Source organism: Salvelinus namaycush, chromosome 4 (genome assembly GCF_016432855.1).
Source record: "Salvelinus namaycush isolate Seneca chromosome 4, SaNama_1.0, whole genome shotgun sequence".
In the NCBI taxonomy this organism is placed as follows: domain Eukaryota; kingdom Metazoa; phylum Chordata; class Actinopteri; order Salmoniformes; family Salmonidae; genus Salvelinus; species Salvelinus namaycush.
In genome coordinates, this window is record NC_052310.1 from 80,140,418 (window position 1) to 80,156,959 (window position 16,542).

The 16,542-nt window shown below is 43.5% G+C and overlaps 1 protein-coding gene across 1 annotated transcript in view; it reads right to left on the reverse strand.

Moving 5' to 3' along the window:
- Positions 1-16,542, reverse strand: part of LOC120046020 (neurexin-1a-like) — a 683,076-nt gene that overhangs the window by 381,570 nt on the left and 284,964 nt on the right. Inside the window, exon 4 of the mRNA XM_038990933.1 lies at positions 192-493. Coding sequence (XP_038846861.1) covers positions 192-493 — 302 coding nt within the window. The remainder of the gene's footprint in view (positions 1-191; positions 494-16,542) is intronic.

Sequence of the window (16,542 nt, forward strand, 5' to 3'; positions counted from 1 at the left end):
CCTACCATTGGTCTATATGTGTCCCTCCTCAAATGCAACACCACCTTCCTCATCATTATTTTAATCAATCCAAATACTTATTCCAAAATAGTTAAAATAGTTTGATTGTAATGATCAAATTCAATCAAATGTGGCTCATCTAAACTAGTTTAATACTAGGTCTCCATGGCAGTCCCCCTCTGTACTGTTACCTGACGTAGATTCCTTGTAACTTTGACATCATGCCAATCATTGTCATTGAATTTCCCATTGACCGGTTCCACCAGAGCTTCAAAGGCTCCAGATCCCAAATTAATGACCAGCGATACAGCTCCGTTTTTCAGGGCAAGGTTGACATAGTCTGCAGACTTCCCCGTGTGAAGCATCAGACCATTCCTCTGTAACGTCTTGAAGGACAGGGTGATCTCGTCGCTGCTGCTCTGGATCGGGTTCAAGGACAGGTCGTAGCAGAAGAACTCGGATCCCTTGAAGGTCGCCACATAGTCTTCTTTTCCTGTAAGATGACGAAAAGAGAGAGAGAGATAGAGGCATTGAGTTTTACATGAGAAGTGAGGGACGAGGAATGACTCCTACATGTCCTGTAGCTCGGCTGCTTAGCTATCCACCTTAGAGGTTGCTACCCTATGTACATGGAACCACTGGTCACTTTAATAATGGAACACTGGTCACTTTAATCATGTTTACATACTGTTTCACTCATGTCATACAGTATATATATATTCATACTCCGGACTCTGACATTGCTCTTCCTAATATTTAGTATATATTTCTTAATTCCATTATTTTGCTTTTCGATGTGTGTGTATTGTTGTGAATTGTTAGATAATACTGCACTGTTGGAGCTAGGAACACAATAATTTCGCTACACCCGCAATAACATCTGATAAATATGTGTATGTGACCAATAACATTTGATTTGATGTAGCTGTACAGAATATAAAGGAAGATTTCAAAAAGGTTAGGCTATAACACTTCACATTCAGTTTGGACTTGACTTGTGGTGATAAAATGGGATGATATGGCCATTGACAAAGAAAGACTGTTCTGTTAAGGGCTGGTCCTCCAATTTACTGCATTACTGATACTGACTGTAGCCTACCACATAGAGGGTATGCATAAACACCTTGTGACCTGCTACTCACGGTGCCCCAGAAAGCAACAGGAAGCCTTGTCTCAAGTTCTTACCTGTATCTCAGTTAGTGTGGACCAGGTAGTGTGGACCAGGTAGTGTACCAACTTCAAGTTCTTACCTGTATCTCAGGTAGCGTGGACCAGGTAGTGTACCAACTTCAAGTTCTTACCTGTATCTCAGGTAGCGTGGACCAGGTAGTGTACCAACTTCAAGTTCTTACCTGTATCTCAGGTAGTGTGGACCAGGTAGTGTACCAGGTAGTGTACCAACTTCAAGTTCTTACCTGTATCTCAGGTAGTGTACCAGGTAGTGTACCAACTTCAAGTTCTTACCTGTATCTCAGGTAGCGTGGACCAGGTAGTGTACCAGGTAGTGTACCAACTTCAAGTTCTTACCTGTATCTCAGGTAGCGTGGACCATGTTGTGTACCAGGTAGTGTACCAACTTCAAGTTCTTACCTGTATCTCAGGTAGTGTGGACCAGGTAGTGTACCAACTTCAAGTTCTTACCTGTATCTCAGGTAGTGTACCAGGTAGTGTACCAACTTCAAGTTCTTACCTGTATCTCAGGTAGTGTGGACCAGGTAGTGTACCAGGTAGTGTACCAACTTCAAGTTCTTACCTGTATCTCAGGTAGTGTGGACCAGGTAGTGTACCAACTTCAAGTTCTTACCTGTATCTCAGGTAGCGTGGACCAGGTAGTGTACCAGGTAGTGTGGACCAGGTAGTGTACCAGGTAGGGTACCAACTTCAAGTTCTTACCTGTATCTCAGGTAGCGTGGACCAGGTAGTGTACCAACTTAGTTAGTGTACCAGGTAGTGTGGACCAGGTAGTGTGGACAAGGTAGTGTATCAGGTAGTGTGGACCAGGTAGTGTGGACAATTTAGTGTACCAAGTAGTGTGGACCAGGTAGTGTGGACCAGGTACCGTGGACCAGGTTGTGTGGACCAGGTAGTGTGGACCAGGTAGTGTACCAGGAAGTGTACCAGGAAGTGTACCAGGTCATGTGGACCAGGTAGTGTACCAGGTCATGTGGACCAGGTAGTGTACCAGGTAGTGTGGACCAGGTCATGTGTACCAGGTAGTGTAACAGGTAGTGTGGACCAGTTAGTTTACCAGGTAGTGTGGACCAGGTAGTGTGGACCAGGTCATGTGTACCAGGTAGTGTACCAGGAAGTGTACCAGGTCATGTGGACCAGGTAGTGTAACAGGTAGTGTGGACCAGTTAGTTTACCAGGTAGTGTGGACCAGGTAGTGTGGACCAGGTAATGTGGACATGGTGGTGTACCAACTTCAAGTTCACTGCGTATTTGCCTTGTTTAGGACTTTGCTGGAAATTCCTCAAAGTCACACATGCCTAAACCAATCAGAAGGTAGCGACTCTGTTACCAGAACTTCTGGTTTGGTTTATGCTTCACACGTTGAAGATGAAACCCTTCTACTGTTACATCATAATACAATGCAAATATGCACCATTGCTGTTCAAATGAAAACCCCCAAAACCCATCATTCCATTGGCAAAAAAAGCCTGGATTGTTTACATTACAGTGACTTGCGAAAGTATTCACCCCCTTCTAATTTTTCCTATTTTATTGCCTTACAACATGGAATTAAAATAGATTTTTGGAGGATTTGTATAATTTCATTTACACAACATGCCTAACACTTTGAAGATGCACATTTTTTATTGTGAAACAAACAAGACGTTACACAGAAAAACTAAAAACTTGAGCGTGCATAACTATTCACCCCCACAAAGTCAATACTTTGTAGAGCCACCTTTCACAGCAATTACAGCTGCAAGTCTCTTGGGGTATGTCTCTATAAGCTTGGAAAATGTAGCCACTGGGATTTTTGCCCATTCTTCAAGGTAAATCTGCTCCAGCTTCTTCAAGTTGGATGGGTTCCTCTGGTGTAGAGCAATCTTTAAGTCTTACCATAGATTCTCAATTGATTTGAGGTCTGGGCTTTGAATACGCCATTCCAACACATTGAAATGTTTCCCCTTAAACCACTCAAGTGTTGCTTTAGCAGTATAATTAGGGTCATTGTCTTGCTGGAAGGTGAATCTCCGTCCCAGTCTAAAATCTCTGGAAGACTGAAACAGGTTTCCCTCAAGAATGTCCCTGTATTTAGCTACATCCATCATTCCTTCAATTCTGACCAGTTTCCCAGTCCCTGCTGATGAAAAACATCCCCACAGCATGATGCTGCCACCACCATGCTTCACTGTGAGGATGGTGTTCCCGGGGTGATGATAGGTGTTAGGTTTGCGCTAAACATAGCGTTTTCCTTGATGGCCAAAAAGCAACATTTTTGTCTAATCTGAGCAGAGTACCTTCTTCCATCTGTTTGGGGAGTCACATGCATGCCTTTTGGCGAACACCAGATATGTTTGCTTATTTCTTTCTGGACACTCTTCCATAAAGCCCAGCTCTGTGGAGTGTACAGCTTAAAGTGGTCCTATGGACAGATACTCCAATCTCCGCTGTGGATCTTTGCAGCACCTTCAGGGTTATCTTTGGTCTCTTTGTTGCCTCTCTGATTAATGCCCTCCTTGCCTTGTCCATGAGTTTTGGTGGGCGGCCCTCTCTTGGCAGGTTTGTTGTGGTGCCATATTCTTTAAAACAATGTACGATGAATTTAATGGTGCTCCATGGGATGTTCAAAGTTTTGGATATTTTTGTATAACCTAACCCTGATCTGTACTTCTCCACAACTTTGTCCCTGACCTGTTTGGAGAGCTCCTTGGTCTTCATGGTGCCGCTTGCTTGGTGGTGCCCCTTGCTTAGTGGTGTTGCAGGCTCTGGGGCCTTTCGGAAAAGGAGTACTGTATATATACTGAGATCATGTGACACTTAAATTGCACACAGGTGGACTTTATTTAACTAATTATGTGATTTCTGAAGGTAATTGTTGCGCCAGATCTTATTTAGGGGCTCCATAGCAAAGGGGTGAATACATATGAACGCATCACTTCTCAGTTTGTTTTTTCTGTATAATTTTTTTAAAGAAGTTATTTTTTTCATTTCACTTCACCAATTTGGACTATTTTGTGTATGTCCATTACATGAAATCCAAATAAAAATCAATTTCAATTATAGGTTTAATGCAGCAAAATAAGAAAAACGCCAAGTGGGATGAATACTTTTGCAAGGCTCTGTAGCTGGCTCTGTTGTGTTTGTGAATGGAAAGGCAGTAATTGTATAATGGAGGAGTGAGTTTTCAGAGTATTATGTTGCATTTATTCAGTGCATGCAGAGACAGACAGAGAGAGAGAGAGAGAGAGAGAGAGAGAGAGAGAGAGAGCATAATTACAATTTTTACAAAATGGGATGGGAGAGCGAGAATAGGAGGGAGGAAAGGGGAAAAAAGGAGAGGAAGAGAGAGGGGTGGAGAGAGAGAGAGAAAGAGTTATATTCTGTGTCGGATTCACCAAAGCTCCATAATAAAATCAGTCCAATTAATTTTGCTGCTACACATTTTCAAGCTAATAAACCCATTGGAAAGCTGCCAGTTTTCAGTTCTCTTTTAGCCATGAAACATTCTAAGAGACAAGAGTTTAGCTGGTGAAGATCCATGGAGCAACACAGTAAAAAAAAAACTAAAGATGCCTGTGGACCCCCAGGAAGAACCTCAAAATAAAGTATTGTGCTCCACTCTTTCAGGGGTCAGTATTGGAAAGAGCTAGCATCAGGCAGGGAGGGGACAATGGTCGGTCAATCGCTAGCCAAGCAATTTAGGAAGAGATCTGGACGAAAATAACAAGCTATTCAAATCACCATCCAACAATAAACCCACCACAAATGGACCACAGATTTCAAAGACCATGAATGTAATACATACAAAGCACTACAGGTTTATATACACATGACATACATCCACTACACAGGTACCCATGCAGTGATACATAGGCTACAGACAGACAGACAGACACACACACACACACACACACACACACACACACACACACACACACACACACACACACACACACACACACACACACACACACACACACACACACACACACACACACACACAGAGCGGCCCAATAAAAAAGGTACCTCTCCGGAGCAATTTGTCAGGCCATCGATCCATCTTTAAAAGTACTATTCTACACATCTGAGAACACTACAAGGGGCCGTAATTCAGCCTGACTGGATCTTGGCCCTTCACTGGCTGTTCCTCTCCTCTCTCTTTAAGCTTTAAGACTCTCTCTCAAGCCCCTGAGCCTCCATCCTCAATCAGTATAAGTGAGTGACAGCTGTCCTCCCCTCACCCACCCCCACACACAGACACACCATTTCCTGCCTTTGACTTAGACCTAACAATCAGACCTCAGTTCTGTCTCCCTCTCCGGTGGCTTCTAACTTGGTTCGAGGTCTTCAGAGCCCCCCCTCATTGGACCGTGTAGGTACCAGTGTCTCAGACTCCCGCCCCTGCATCAGCCACAATGTATTCTACAGCTGGCATGGGTCCATTGTGCCTCACCGCCCATCAATCCTCGGAGGGTCTGTGAGGCCATTCGAGGTGAAAGAGCGGCCGCACCTCCTCAGCTGTTGCACCAGCTCTCGTCATCGGCAGCTCTATGGTGAGAAACATCTCGGTTCCCGGGGCAGAAACTCTGTGCTATCCTTGAGCACAAGTACAGGACATTACAAGGCTGCTTTCTACCCTTCTATGGCAGCTACCGGGGGCTGACGCTGTCGTAGTCCATGTGGGGTCAAACGAGATCAGGAGGGCTAGCTTGGAACTGCTGAAAATGTATTTTAAAGAACTGATTCTAGCTCTGAAAGATTCCAAAAATGTGCCAATTATTTCAGGTCTTGGCTCCTGGATTCTGTCCACACATTTCAAGGCTGCTTTGAGACAATGACTTATCAATGACCCCATCCCAGCTCAGATAATCCCTACCATTGTGTCGCTGAGTTGTCGTAGTGCTGCAGCAAATGTACATTGTCCCAGGAGTGTTGGAAGTCATAATGTAAGTATCCTAATGTATATCCCTCAAAATCCCCTGAATGCCTCTGTCAATCCTATAGCTACTGTATGCAGTAATCATGTGTCTATGAACCAGAGTTATCCAGTTAGAACTGAGGTGGTGTGCCCTAGTAGGAAGTCCACTGTGTGCAGCTCACCCTGCACTATCAGCTCAAACATAAATATCACTGCCATGTCTACTTCTGATAAGCCACTTAGTAAAACAGTCACAACAATCAAACATCCCAGAAAAGAGCCTAAAATATCCCACATTGATATATATATTGTCTAAGAAACAAGGTTAATGAAATTGATAACTTGCTGGTAACAGATGACATTCATATACTGACTATCTCTGAAACTCTTTTAGATGATACATGTTATTGTCACGCCCTGATCTGTTTCACCTGTCTTTGTGATTGTCTCCACCCCCCTCCAGGTGCCACCCATTTTCTCCATTATCCCCTGTGTACACCTGTGTTCTCTGTTTGTCTGTTGCCAGTTCGTGTTGTTTGTCAAGCTTACCAGTGTTTGTTCTGTCAGCTACTGTTTTTTATCAGCCTCTCTTTTTCTCGCCCTCCTGGTTTTGACCCTCGCCTGTCCCGTCTCTGTACCCACTTGGCTAACCACTCTGCCTGCCCCTGACTCTGAGCCTGCCTGCCGACCAGTATCCTTGCCCCATCTCTGGATTATTGACCCCTGCTTGCCTGCCCCTTGGACTAGTAAACCATTGTTTATTCAACGTGTCTGCATCTGGGTCTTATCTTGATTCCTGATAGTTATAATATAGTGGTAGCAATACATGGTTATAACATCTACAGAAAATACATAAATGCCAACAGGGGTGGTGTTGCGGTCTATATTCAGAGCCACATTCCTGTTAAGCTTAGAGAGGATCGCATGTTAAATACTGTATAATATAAGTAATATGGCTACAAGTTCATCTGCCTCACCTAAAGCCCATTCTTGTGGGAATATGCTATAGACCACCAAGTTCTTACAGTCAGTATCTGGATAACATGTGTGAAATGCTTGATAATGTATTTGATACATTATCAAGGAGAGAGGTATATTTTCTGGGTGACCTAAATATTGAATGGCTTTCATCAAGCTGCCCACTCAAGAAAAAGTTTCAAACTGTAGCCAGTGCCTGCAACCTGGTTCAGTCAACCTACCAGGGTAGTTACAAACAGCACAGGAATGAAATCGACATGTATTGATCATATCTTTACTAATGCTGCAGAAGTCTGCTGTAAAGCAGTATTGAAATGCTTTGGATGTAGTGATCAAAATATGGTAGCCATATCTTCCAAAGACTGGACCTAATATTGTGTATAAGAGGTCCTACAAGAGGTTTTGTAGTGCTTCCTATGTTGATGATGTAAATAATATTTCATGGTCTGTGGGGTGTAATGAGGAGCAACCCGAAGCTGCACTTTATGTAATTGCTTACCTCAGTTAAATCCCCAATGGAATGTTGAGGAATTGAAAAACGTTATGGTTGAGAGGGAGGTGGCAAAAGGGAATGGCAAATAAGTATGCCGATTGGCAAACCTACTGCAAATTCAAAAATAATCATGTGACAAAACAGAACAAAAAGAAGAAGAAACTATACTATGAAACAAACAGAAATTCTATAAATAATGATAGTAAAAAGTTTTGGAGCACCTTAAATGAAATGTTGGCCAAAAAAAGGCAAACTCTGCTCCATCATTCATTGAATCAGATGGCTCATTCATCACAAAACCCACCAATATTGCCAACTACTTTAACTTCACTAGGGTAGGGGGCAGCATTCGGATTTTTGGATGAAAAGCGTGCGCAAATTAAACTGTCTGCTACTCAGTCCCAGAAGATAGGATATTCACAATTAGTAGATTTGGATAGAAAACACTCTAAAGTTTCAAAAACTGTTAAAATAATGTCTGTGACTATAACAGAACTGATATGGCAGAAAAAAACTGAGGAAAATCCAACCAGGAAGTACTATAATTTTGAAAGGCTGTTTTCCCATTGAAAGCCTATCCACCATACAAAGATTTAGGACCCAGTTCACGAGCTCTGTGCCTTCCTCTACATGTGACCAGTCTTTAGGCATTGTTTCAGGCTTTTACTCTGATAAATGAGGGAGATACACCACTTTCAATCAGTGACCAGTGGAAATTTCCATTCATCAGCCATGCGCCTGATCGGGAACGCGCCTTTCTTGTTTCTCCTTTCCTATTGACGAAGCTTTTGTCCGGTTGAAATATTATTGATTATTTATGACAAAAACAACTGGAGGATTGATTTTAAACATAATTTGGCATGTTTCTACTAACTGTTATTGTACTTTTTTTGACGTTTCGTTCTCGAATTAGTGCACGCGCCTTCTGCATTCAGATTACTGAACAAAACGCGCGAACAACAAGGAGGAATTTGGACATAAATAATGGACATTATCGAACAAAACAAACATTTATTGTGGAACTGGGATTCCTGGGAGTGCATTCTGATGAAGGTCATCAAAGGTAAGTGAATATTTATAATGCTATTTCTGACTTCTGTTGACTCCAACATGGCGGATATCTCTTTGGGTTGATTTGTCGTCTGAGCGCCGTACTCAGATTATTGCATGGTTTGCTTTTTCTGTAAATTTTTTTTTGAAATCTGACACAGCGGTTGCATTAACAAAGAGATGCAGTCAGTTTCAGAATGGTGGCAAGAAATAAGTTAGTCCTTAATATTGCAAAAATAAAAAATATTGAATTTGGGACAAATCATTCAATAAACACTAAACCTCAACTAAATCTTAAATAATGAATAATGTGGAAATTGAGCAAGTTGAGGAAACTAAACTGCTTGGAGTAACCCAAACTGTCATGGTCAAAACATATCGATGCAACAGTAGCTTAGATGGGGAGAAGTCTGTCCATAATAAAGCGTTGCTCTGCCTTCTTAACAATGTTACCAACAAGGCAGGTCCAACAGGCCCTTGTTTGTCGCACCTAGACTACTGCCCAGTTGTGTGGTCAGGTGCCACAAAGAGGGACTTGTGAAAATTTCAACTGGCCCAGAACAGGGCAGCATTGCTGGCCCTTACATGTACACGGAAAGCTAACATTAGTAATATGCATGTCAATCTCTTCTGGCTCAAAGTAGAGGAGAGATTAACTTCATCAGTACTTGTTTTTATAAGAAGTATTGACATGTTGAATGCACTGAGTTGTCTGTTTAAACAACTAGCACACAGCCCCCACGTCCAGAACAGACTATGGGTGCGCACAGTACTAGATTGAGCCATGACTACATGGAAATCTCTTCCACATCAAGTAACTGATGCAAGCAGTAGAATCAGATTTCAAAAACGGATAAAAATACAATTTATGGAACAGCGGGGACTGTGGAGAGTCACACACACAGGTACAGATACACACATGCAAACACACAACATACACACTTTACACACACGTACAGCTGGATTATGTTGTAGTAGAGTAGTGGCTGGAGGGCACACACTTAATGTATTGTGAAATATGTTGTAAAATGTATTTTTATGTTTAACATTTGTATTATAATGTATACTACAGCCTCACTGTTTGTCCAGGAAGAGTCGCTGCTGCCTTAGCAGGAACTCATGTGGATCCTTAATAAATACAAATACTGTGTGTGTGTGTGTGTGTGTGTGTGTGTGTGTGTGTGTGTGTGTGTGTGTGTGTGTGTGTGTGTGTGTGTGTGTGTGTGTGTGTGTGTGTGTGTGTGTGCGCGCATTATGAGGCAGTGAGGTACGGTAAGCAGACCAGTTGAGGTACGGTAAGCAGACCAGTTGAGGTACAGTAAACAGACCACTTGTGGTATAGTAAGCAGACTAGTTGAGGTACAGTAAGCAGACCAGTTGAGGTACAGTAAACAGACCACTTGTGGTATAGTAAGCAGACTAGTTGAGGTACAGTAAGCAGACCAGTTGAGGTATAGTAAACAGACCACTTGTGGTATAGTAAGCAGACCAGTTGAGGTATAGTAAGCAGACCAGTTGAGGTACAGTAAACAGACCACTTGTGGTATAGTAAGCAGACCACTTGTGGTATAGTAAGCAGACCAGTTGAGGTATGGTAAGCAGACCAGTTGAGGTATAGTAAGCAGACCAGTTGAGGTATAGTTAGTAGACCAGTTGAGGTATAGTAAACAGACCACTTGTGGTATAGTAAGCAGACCAGTTGAGGTACGGTAAGCAGACTAGTTGAGGTATAGTAAGCAGACCAGTTGAGGTACAGCAAACAGACCAGTTGAGGTATAGTTAACAGACCAGTTGAGGTATAGTTAACAGACCAGTTGAGGTACGGTAAGCAGACCAGTTGAAGTACGGTAAGCAGACCAGTTGAGGTATAGTAAGCAGACCAGTTGAGGTACAGCAAACAGACCAGTTGAGGTACGGTAAGCAGACCAGTTGAGGTACAGTAAGCAGACCAGTTTAGGTACGGTAAGCAGACCAGTTGAGGTACGGTAAGCAGACCAGTTGAGGTACAGTAAGCAGACCAGTTGAGGTACGGTAAGCAGACCAGTTGAGGTACGGTAAGCAGACCAGTTGAGGTATGGTAAGCAGACCATTTGAGGTACAGTAAGCAAACCAGTTTAGGTACAGTAAGCAGACCAGTTGAGGTACGGTAAGCAGACCATTTGAGGTACAGTAAGCAGACCAGTTTAGGTACGGTAAGCAGACCAGTTGAGGTACGGTAAGCAGACCAGTTGAGGTACAGTAAGGAGACCAGTTGAGGTATGGTAAGCAGACCAGTTGAGGTACGGTAAGCAGACCAGTTGAGGTACAGTAAGGAGACCAGTTGAGGTACGGTAAGCAGACCAGTTGAAGTATAGTAAGCAGACCAGTTGAGGTACGGTAAGCAGACCAGTTAAGGTACAGTAAGCAGACCAGTTGAGGTACGGTAGGCAGACCAGTTGAGGTCATGCAGCACACGAGTGTTAAACAACCAGCCATGTCCTGTGTGTCATTACATTGTGGCTGCTGATCGGTTGGTGGAAATACGGCTTCCTTCTTACATTCTTCAATTCTTAAATCATTCTTTACTTACAATAGATTGACATTGGCATTAATACCAGTTGAGAATACAAGGTGAAAATTCAAAGTACAAACAGAGTGAAAGGTATGGTCCTAAGGGAAGCCTAAGGGATGCTTCAAAATCGTGTCTAGGCGTTGTGTCTATAATGGCACCCTATTCCCTTTATAGTGCACTATTTTCCACCAGTGCTCCCTATATAGTCTGTCTGAAATGGCAATATACTCTCTTAGAATAAAAGGTGCTATCTTGAACCTAACAGGATTCTTCGGCTGTCCACAAAAGGATAACACTTTGAATAACCCTTTCTGGTTTCAAGTAGAATCCTTTTGGTTCCAGGTAGAACCCTTTTGAGTTCCATAAATGGCTGTACCTGGAACCAAAACGTTTTTTACATGGAACCAAAAAGCATTATCCTATGGGGACAGGAGTATAGGGCAAGAAGAGTGCACTGTATTGGAAATAGGGTACCATTTCAGACAGACTAGTATTTTGATTTATTGATAAAGGCAAATATTAAATAACCCATATCATTGTAGGTGGCAGTCGCTATTCTCATTATCAATGCTTGGTTGGATTGAAGCTGAGCCCTGTGGAGCGTTCCACATATTGATTGGGCTGTGTTTTAACAATTACCTGCTATTCAGATCCTATTAGGTTCACAAGAAGTGTAATAGGCATGATAGTGCAGTTAAAGGTCTAGGGGAGGGTAATATGGCCTAGCAGTCAGTCACTCTGCTGATCAACTGGTAATACGGGGCTGGATCCATGGTCTAGCAGTCAGTCACTCTGCTGATCAACTGGTAATACGGGGCTGGATCCATAGTCTAGCAGTCACTCTGCTGATCGACTGGTAATACGGGGCTGGATCCAAGGCCTAGCAGTCAGTCACTCTGCTGATCAACTGGTAATACGGTGATGGATCCATGGCCTAGCAGTCACTCTGCTGATCGACTGGTAATACGGGGCTGGATCCATGGTCTAGCAGTCACTCTGCTGATCGACTGGTAATACGGGGCTGGATCCATGGCCTAGCAGTCAGTCACTCTGCTGATCAACTGGTAATACGGGGCTGGATCCATGGCCTAGCAGTCAGTCACTCTGCTGATCAACTGAAATTTTACTGGCAGAGAAGATATCAATGAAATTGTTACATGTCGCCCTTTAGTGAACACAACGTGAGTGGGCAGCTGAAAATATAAAAACGGACAAAACAGAACAGCTATTACACCATATATACATGTACATACATACTTATGCAACAGACAAACGTAACGCACACACTCAAACACACAAAAAAAACACACACACACACACACACACACACAAGGGCAATTTACTCTCTTCCCCTCAATTGGAGTATTATTCACTTCTCCTCATTAATGTTTCAGGCCAAGATTAATATTTTATGCCCAGATTAATGTTTTAGGCCCAGATTAATGTTTTAGGCCCAGATTAATGTTTTAGGCCCAGATTCTGACCCGAGTTAAGCACGGGTAAATGGCACGTTATTCCCTTGTTATGCACTTTTCTCTCTGTGTATTCTGACCTTGAATTTAAGCATGAGAATAGCATGCTATTCACTTCATTTACCCACTATTCGTTCTGGGTGGAGATCAAAGATACTCCGTATTCAGACTTTGATTTAATTCCCTCATAATTCCACTACCTTTACGCATCAGCCTCCAGTATCTATGCTCCAGTAGTTTATGTGTTGGGGGGCTGGGGTCAGGCTGTTATATCTGGTGTAATTCTCCTGTTTTATCCGGTGTACTGTGTGAATTTAAGTATGCTCTCTCTAATTCTCTCTCTCTCTCCCTCCCCTCCCTGAGCCTTGAGACTATGCCTCAGGATAACATGGCCTGATGACTCCTTGCTGTCCCCAATCCACCTGGTCGCGCTGCTGCTCCAGTTTCAACTGTTCTGCTGCGGCTATGGAACCCTGACCTGTTCACCGGACGTCCTACCTTGTTCCGGACCTGCTGTTTTCAACTATGTCTCTCTACCGCACCTGCTGTTTCGAACTCTGAATGCTATGAAAAGCCAACTGACATTTACTCCTGAGGTGCTGACCTGTTGCACCCTCTGTTGCTCCCTCTACAACCAACGTGAGTATTATTATTTGACTGTGCTGGTCATCTATGAACGTTTGAACATCTTGGCCATGTACTGTTATAATCTCCACCCGGCACAGCCAGAAGAGGACTGGCCACCCCTCAGAGCCTAGTTCCTCTCTAGGTTTCTTCTTAGGTTCCTGCCCTTCTAGGGAGTTTTTCCTAGCCACCATGCTTTTACATCTATATTGCTTGCTGTTTGGGGTTTTAGGCTGGGTATCTGTATAAGCACTTTGTGACATCAGCTGATGTAAGAAGGGCTTTATAAATGCATTTCATTGATTGATTGAAACCATGAATAAGGGTCCAGCAATCTAACCGGTTCCAAGTGGAAAAAGCATATACTTTGTTTCTGATAGAAATGACACCATTCTCCATGCTCTGTAATTTACAACTTTAAAATATCTATTGATAAAAGCTAGGTAAATGTAAGCCGTCTGGATAAGGGAATTGTAAATATAAATGACACTTGTTTTAGATCTATTTTACCTTATAATCGCTGGAGACAAATGTGAAATCAGTCTTATGGCTTCCAACAGTTCCATGGTTAATGTAGGCAGTAGACGAGGGTATAGCCTACTATATTGTACACTATTATCCATATTATAGTTATATGTACATTAATATTCCAACATAACCATGGACTAAAGAACTGAATGTGGCAATTTTCGGGATGAAGCAAACTACTGTATTTTTGATTAATCAATATATTTTGGACATAAAGGCTCTCCAAGACAGTTTTTTTATGATTCATATATAATTTCCTAACTCAAAAATATGTCTAAATAATCTACAAGATCAGAGATTTTTTTTAAATCTATCAGCTGGTGTTGAAACTGAGACGAATATGCTAATATATATACACTGCTCAAAAAAATAAAGGGAACACTTAAACAACATAATGTAACTCCAAGTCAATCACACTTCTGTGAAATCAAACTGTCCACTTAGGAAGCAACACTGATTGACAATAAATTTCACATGCTGTTGTGCAAATGGATAGACAAAAGGTGGAAATTATAGGCAATTAGCAAGACACCCCCAATAAAGGAGTGATTCTGCAGGTGGTGACCACAGACCACTTCTCAGTTCCTATGCTTCCTGGCTGATGTTTTGGTCACTTTTGAATGCTGGCGGTGCTCTCACTCTAGTGGTAGCATGAGACGGCGTTTACAACCCACACAAGTGGCTCAGGTAGTGCAGCTCATCCAGGATGGCACATCAATGCGAGCTGTGGCAAGAAGGTTTGCTGTGTCTGTCAGCGTAGTGTCCAGAGCATGGAGGCGCTACCAGGAGACAGGCCAGTACATCAGGAGACGTGGAGGAGGCCGTAGGAGGGCAACAACCCAGCAGCAGGACCGCTACCTCCGCCTTTGAGCAGGAGGAGCACTGCCAGAGCCCTGCAAAATGACCTCCAGCAGGCCACAAATGTGCATGTCGGCATATGGTCTCACAAGGGCTCTGAGGATCTCATCTCGGTACCTAATGGCAGTCAGGCTACCTCTGGCGAGCACATGGAGGGCTTTGCGGCCCCACAAAGAAATGCCACCCCACACCATGACTGACCCACCGCCGGTCATGCTGGAGGATGTTGCAGGCAGCAGAACGTTCTCCACGGCGTCTCCAGACTCTGTCACGTCTGTCACATGTGCTCATGTGCTCAGTGTGAACCTGCTTTCATCTGTGAAGAGCACAGAGCGCCAGTGGCGAATTTGCCAATCTTGGTGTTCTCTGGCAAATGCCAAACGTCCTGCACGGTGTTGGGCTGTAAGCACAACCCCCACCTGTGGACGTCGGGCCCTCATACCACCCTCATGGAGTCTGTTTCTGACCGTTTGAGCAGACACATGCACATTTGTGGCCTGCTGGAGGTCATTTTGCAGGGCTCTGGCAGTGCTCCTCCTGCTCAAAGGCGAAGGTAGCGGTCCTGCTGCTGGGTTGTTGCCCTCCTACGGCCTCCTCCACGTCTCCTGATGTACTGGCCTGTCTCCTGGTAGCGCCTCCATGCTCTGGACACTACGCTGACAGACACAGCTCGCATTGATGTGCCATCCTGGATGAGCTGCACTACCTGAGCCACTTGTGTGGGTTGTAGACTCCGTCTCATGCTACCACTAGAGTGAGAGCACCGCCAGCATTCAAAAGTGACCAAAACATCAGCCAGTAAGCATAGGAACCGAGAAGTGGTCTGTGGTCACCACCTGCAGAATCACTCGTTTATTGGGGGTGTCTTGCTAATTGCCTATAATTTCCACCTTTTGTCTATTCCATTTGCACAACAGCATGTGAAATTTATTGTCAATCAGTGTTGCTTCCTAAGTGGACAGTTTGATTTCACAGAAGTGTGATTGACTTGGAGTTACATTATGTTGTTTAAGTGTTCCCTTTATTTTTTTGAGCAGTGTATATATTGTAGTCTGTCGACACAATTGTAATTAAATGCATGATAAATGTACTGAAAATCCTATTGAAGGAAAACTCCAAGAGAAAATATGTTGGCCAGCAAGTGGGAGGGTTTTCAGCAATTGAATTACATTCATTCAGCACGCGCAACAGAACCACGTCTGCAAAGCCCGTTACGCACCTTCATAAGGTACTGTAAGTCTGAATACTAACTACTGAGAAGTGTATAGGGAAGGCATGCATAAGAAAAGCATAATTTTGGACCTTAGAGAGCCTTCACTCCCGTCTCTAATGACATATTGAACTGTAGCCCATTACTGGAGCAGTACAGCGGATATATGTGTGTGTGTGTGTGTGTGTGTGTGTGTGTGTGTGTGTGTGTGTGTGTGTGTGTGTGTGTGTGTGTGTGTGTGTGTGTGTGTGTGTGTGTGTGTGGAAGATGAGGGGATGGGGGGTCCTTCTAAAGTCCTTCTCAGTGAGACATCTCCCACTGTGTATCTGTGGGGCTAAACTCACCATTTGCCAAGCTCGCACAGCATGAGTTCTGACAGTACTCAGCAGGTAGGGACAAATGAAGAACCCCTCACATGTTCTAGCCATGTCTACGTAATGCTGGATAGAAGACAGACACTGAGAGGAGGAATGGAGAGATTTTTACAAATTTATTTTACAGTTCTTCCCATTAAATCCAATTCAATTTACCCCATCTCTCTCCCTCTTTCTATTTCAATGTGTCTCGCTCTCTCATTCCAGGACACACAAACACACACACACAGACAGCTGTGGGATGAGCCTGTACATCCTCAGTCTAAACACAGATATTTCTCATCTTGTCATGTCGACGCAGCCTGGCCTGCTG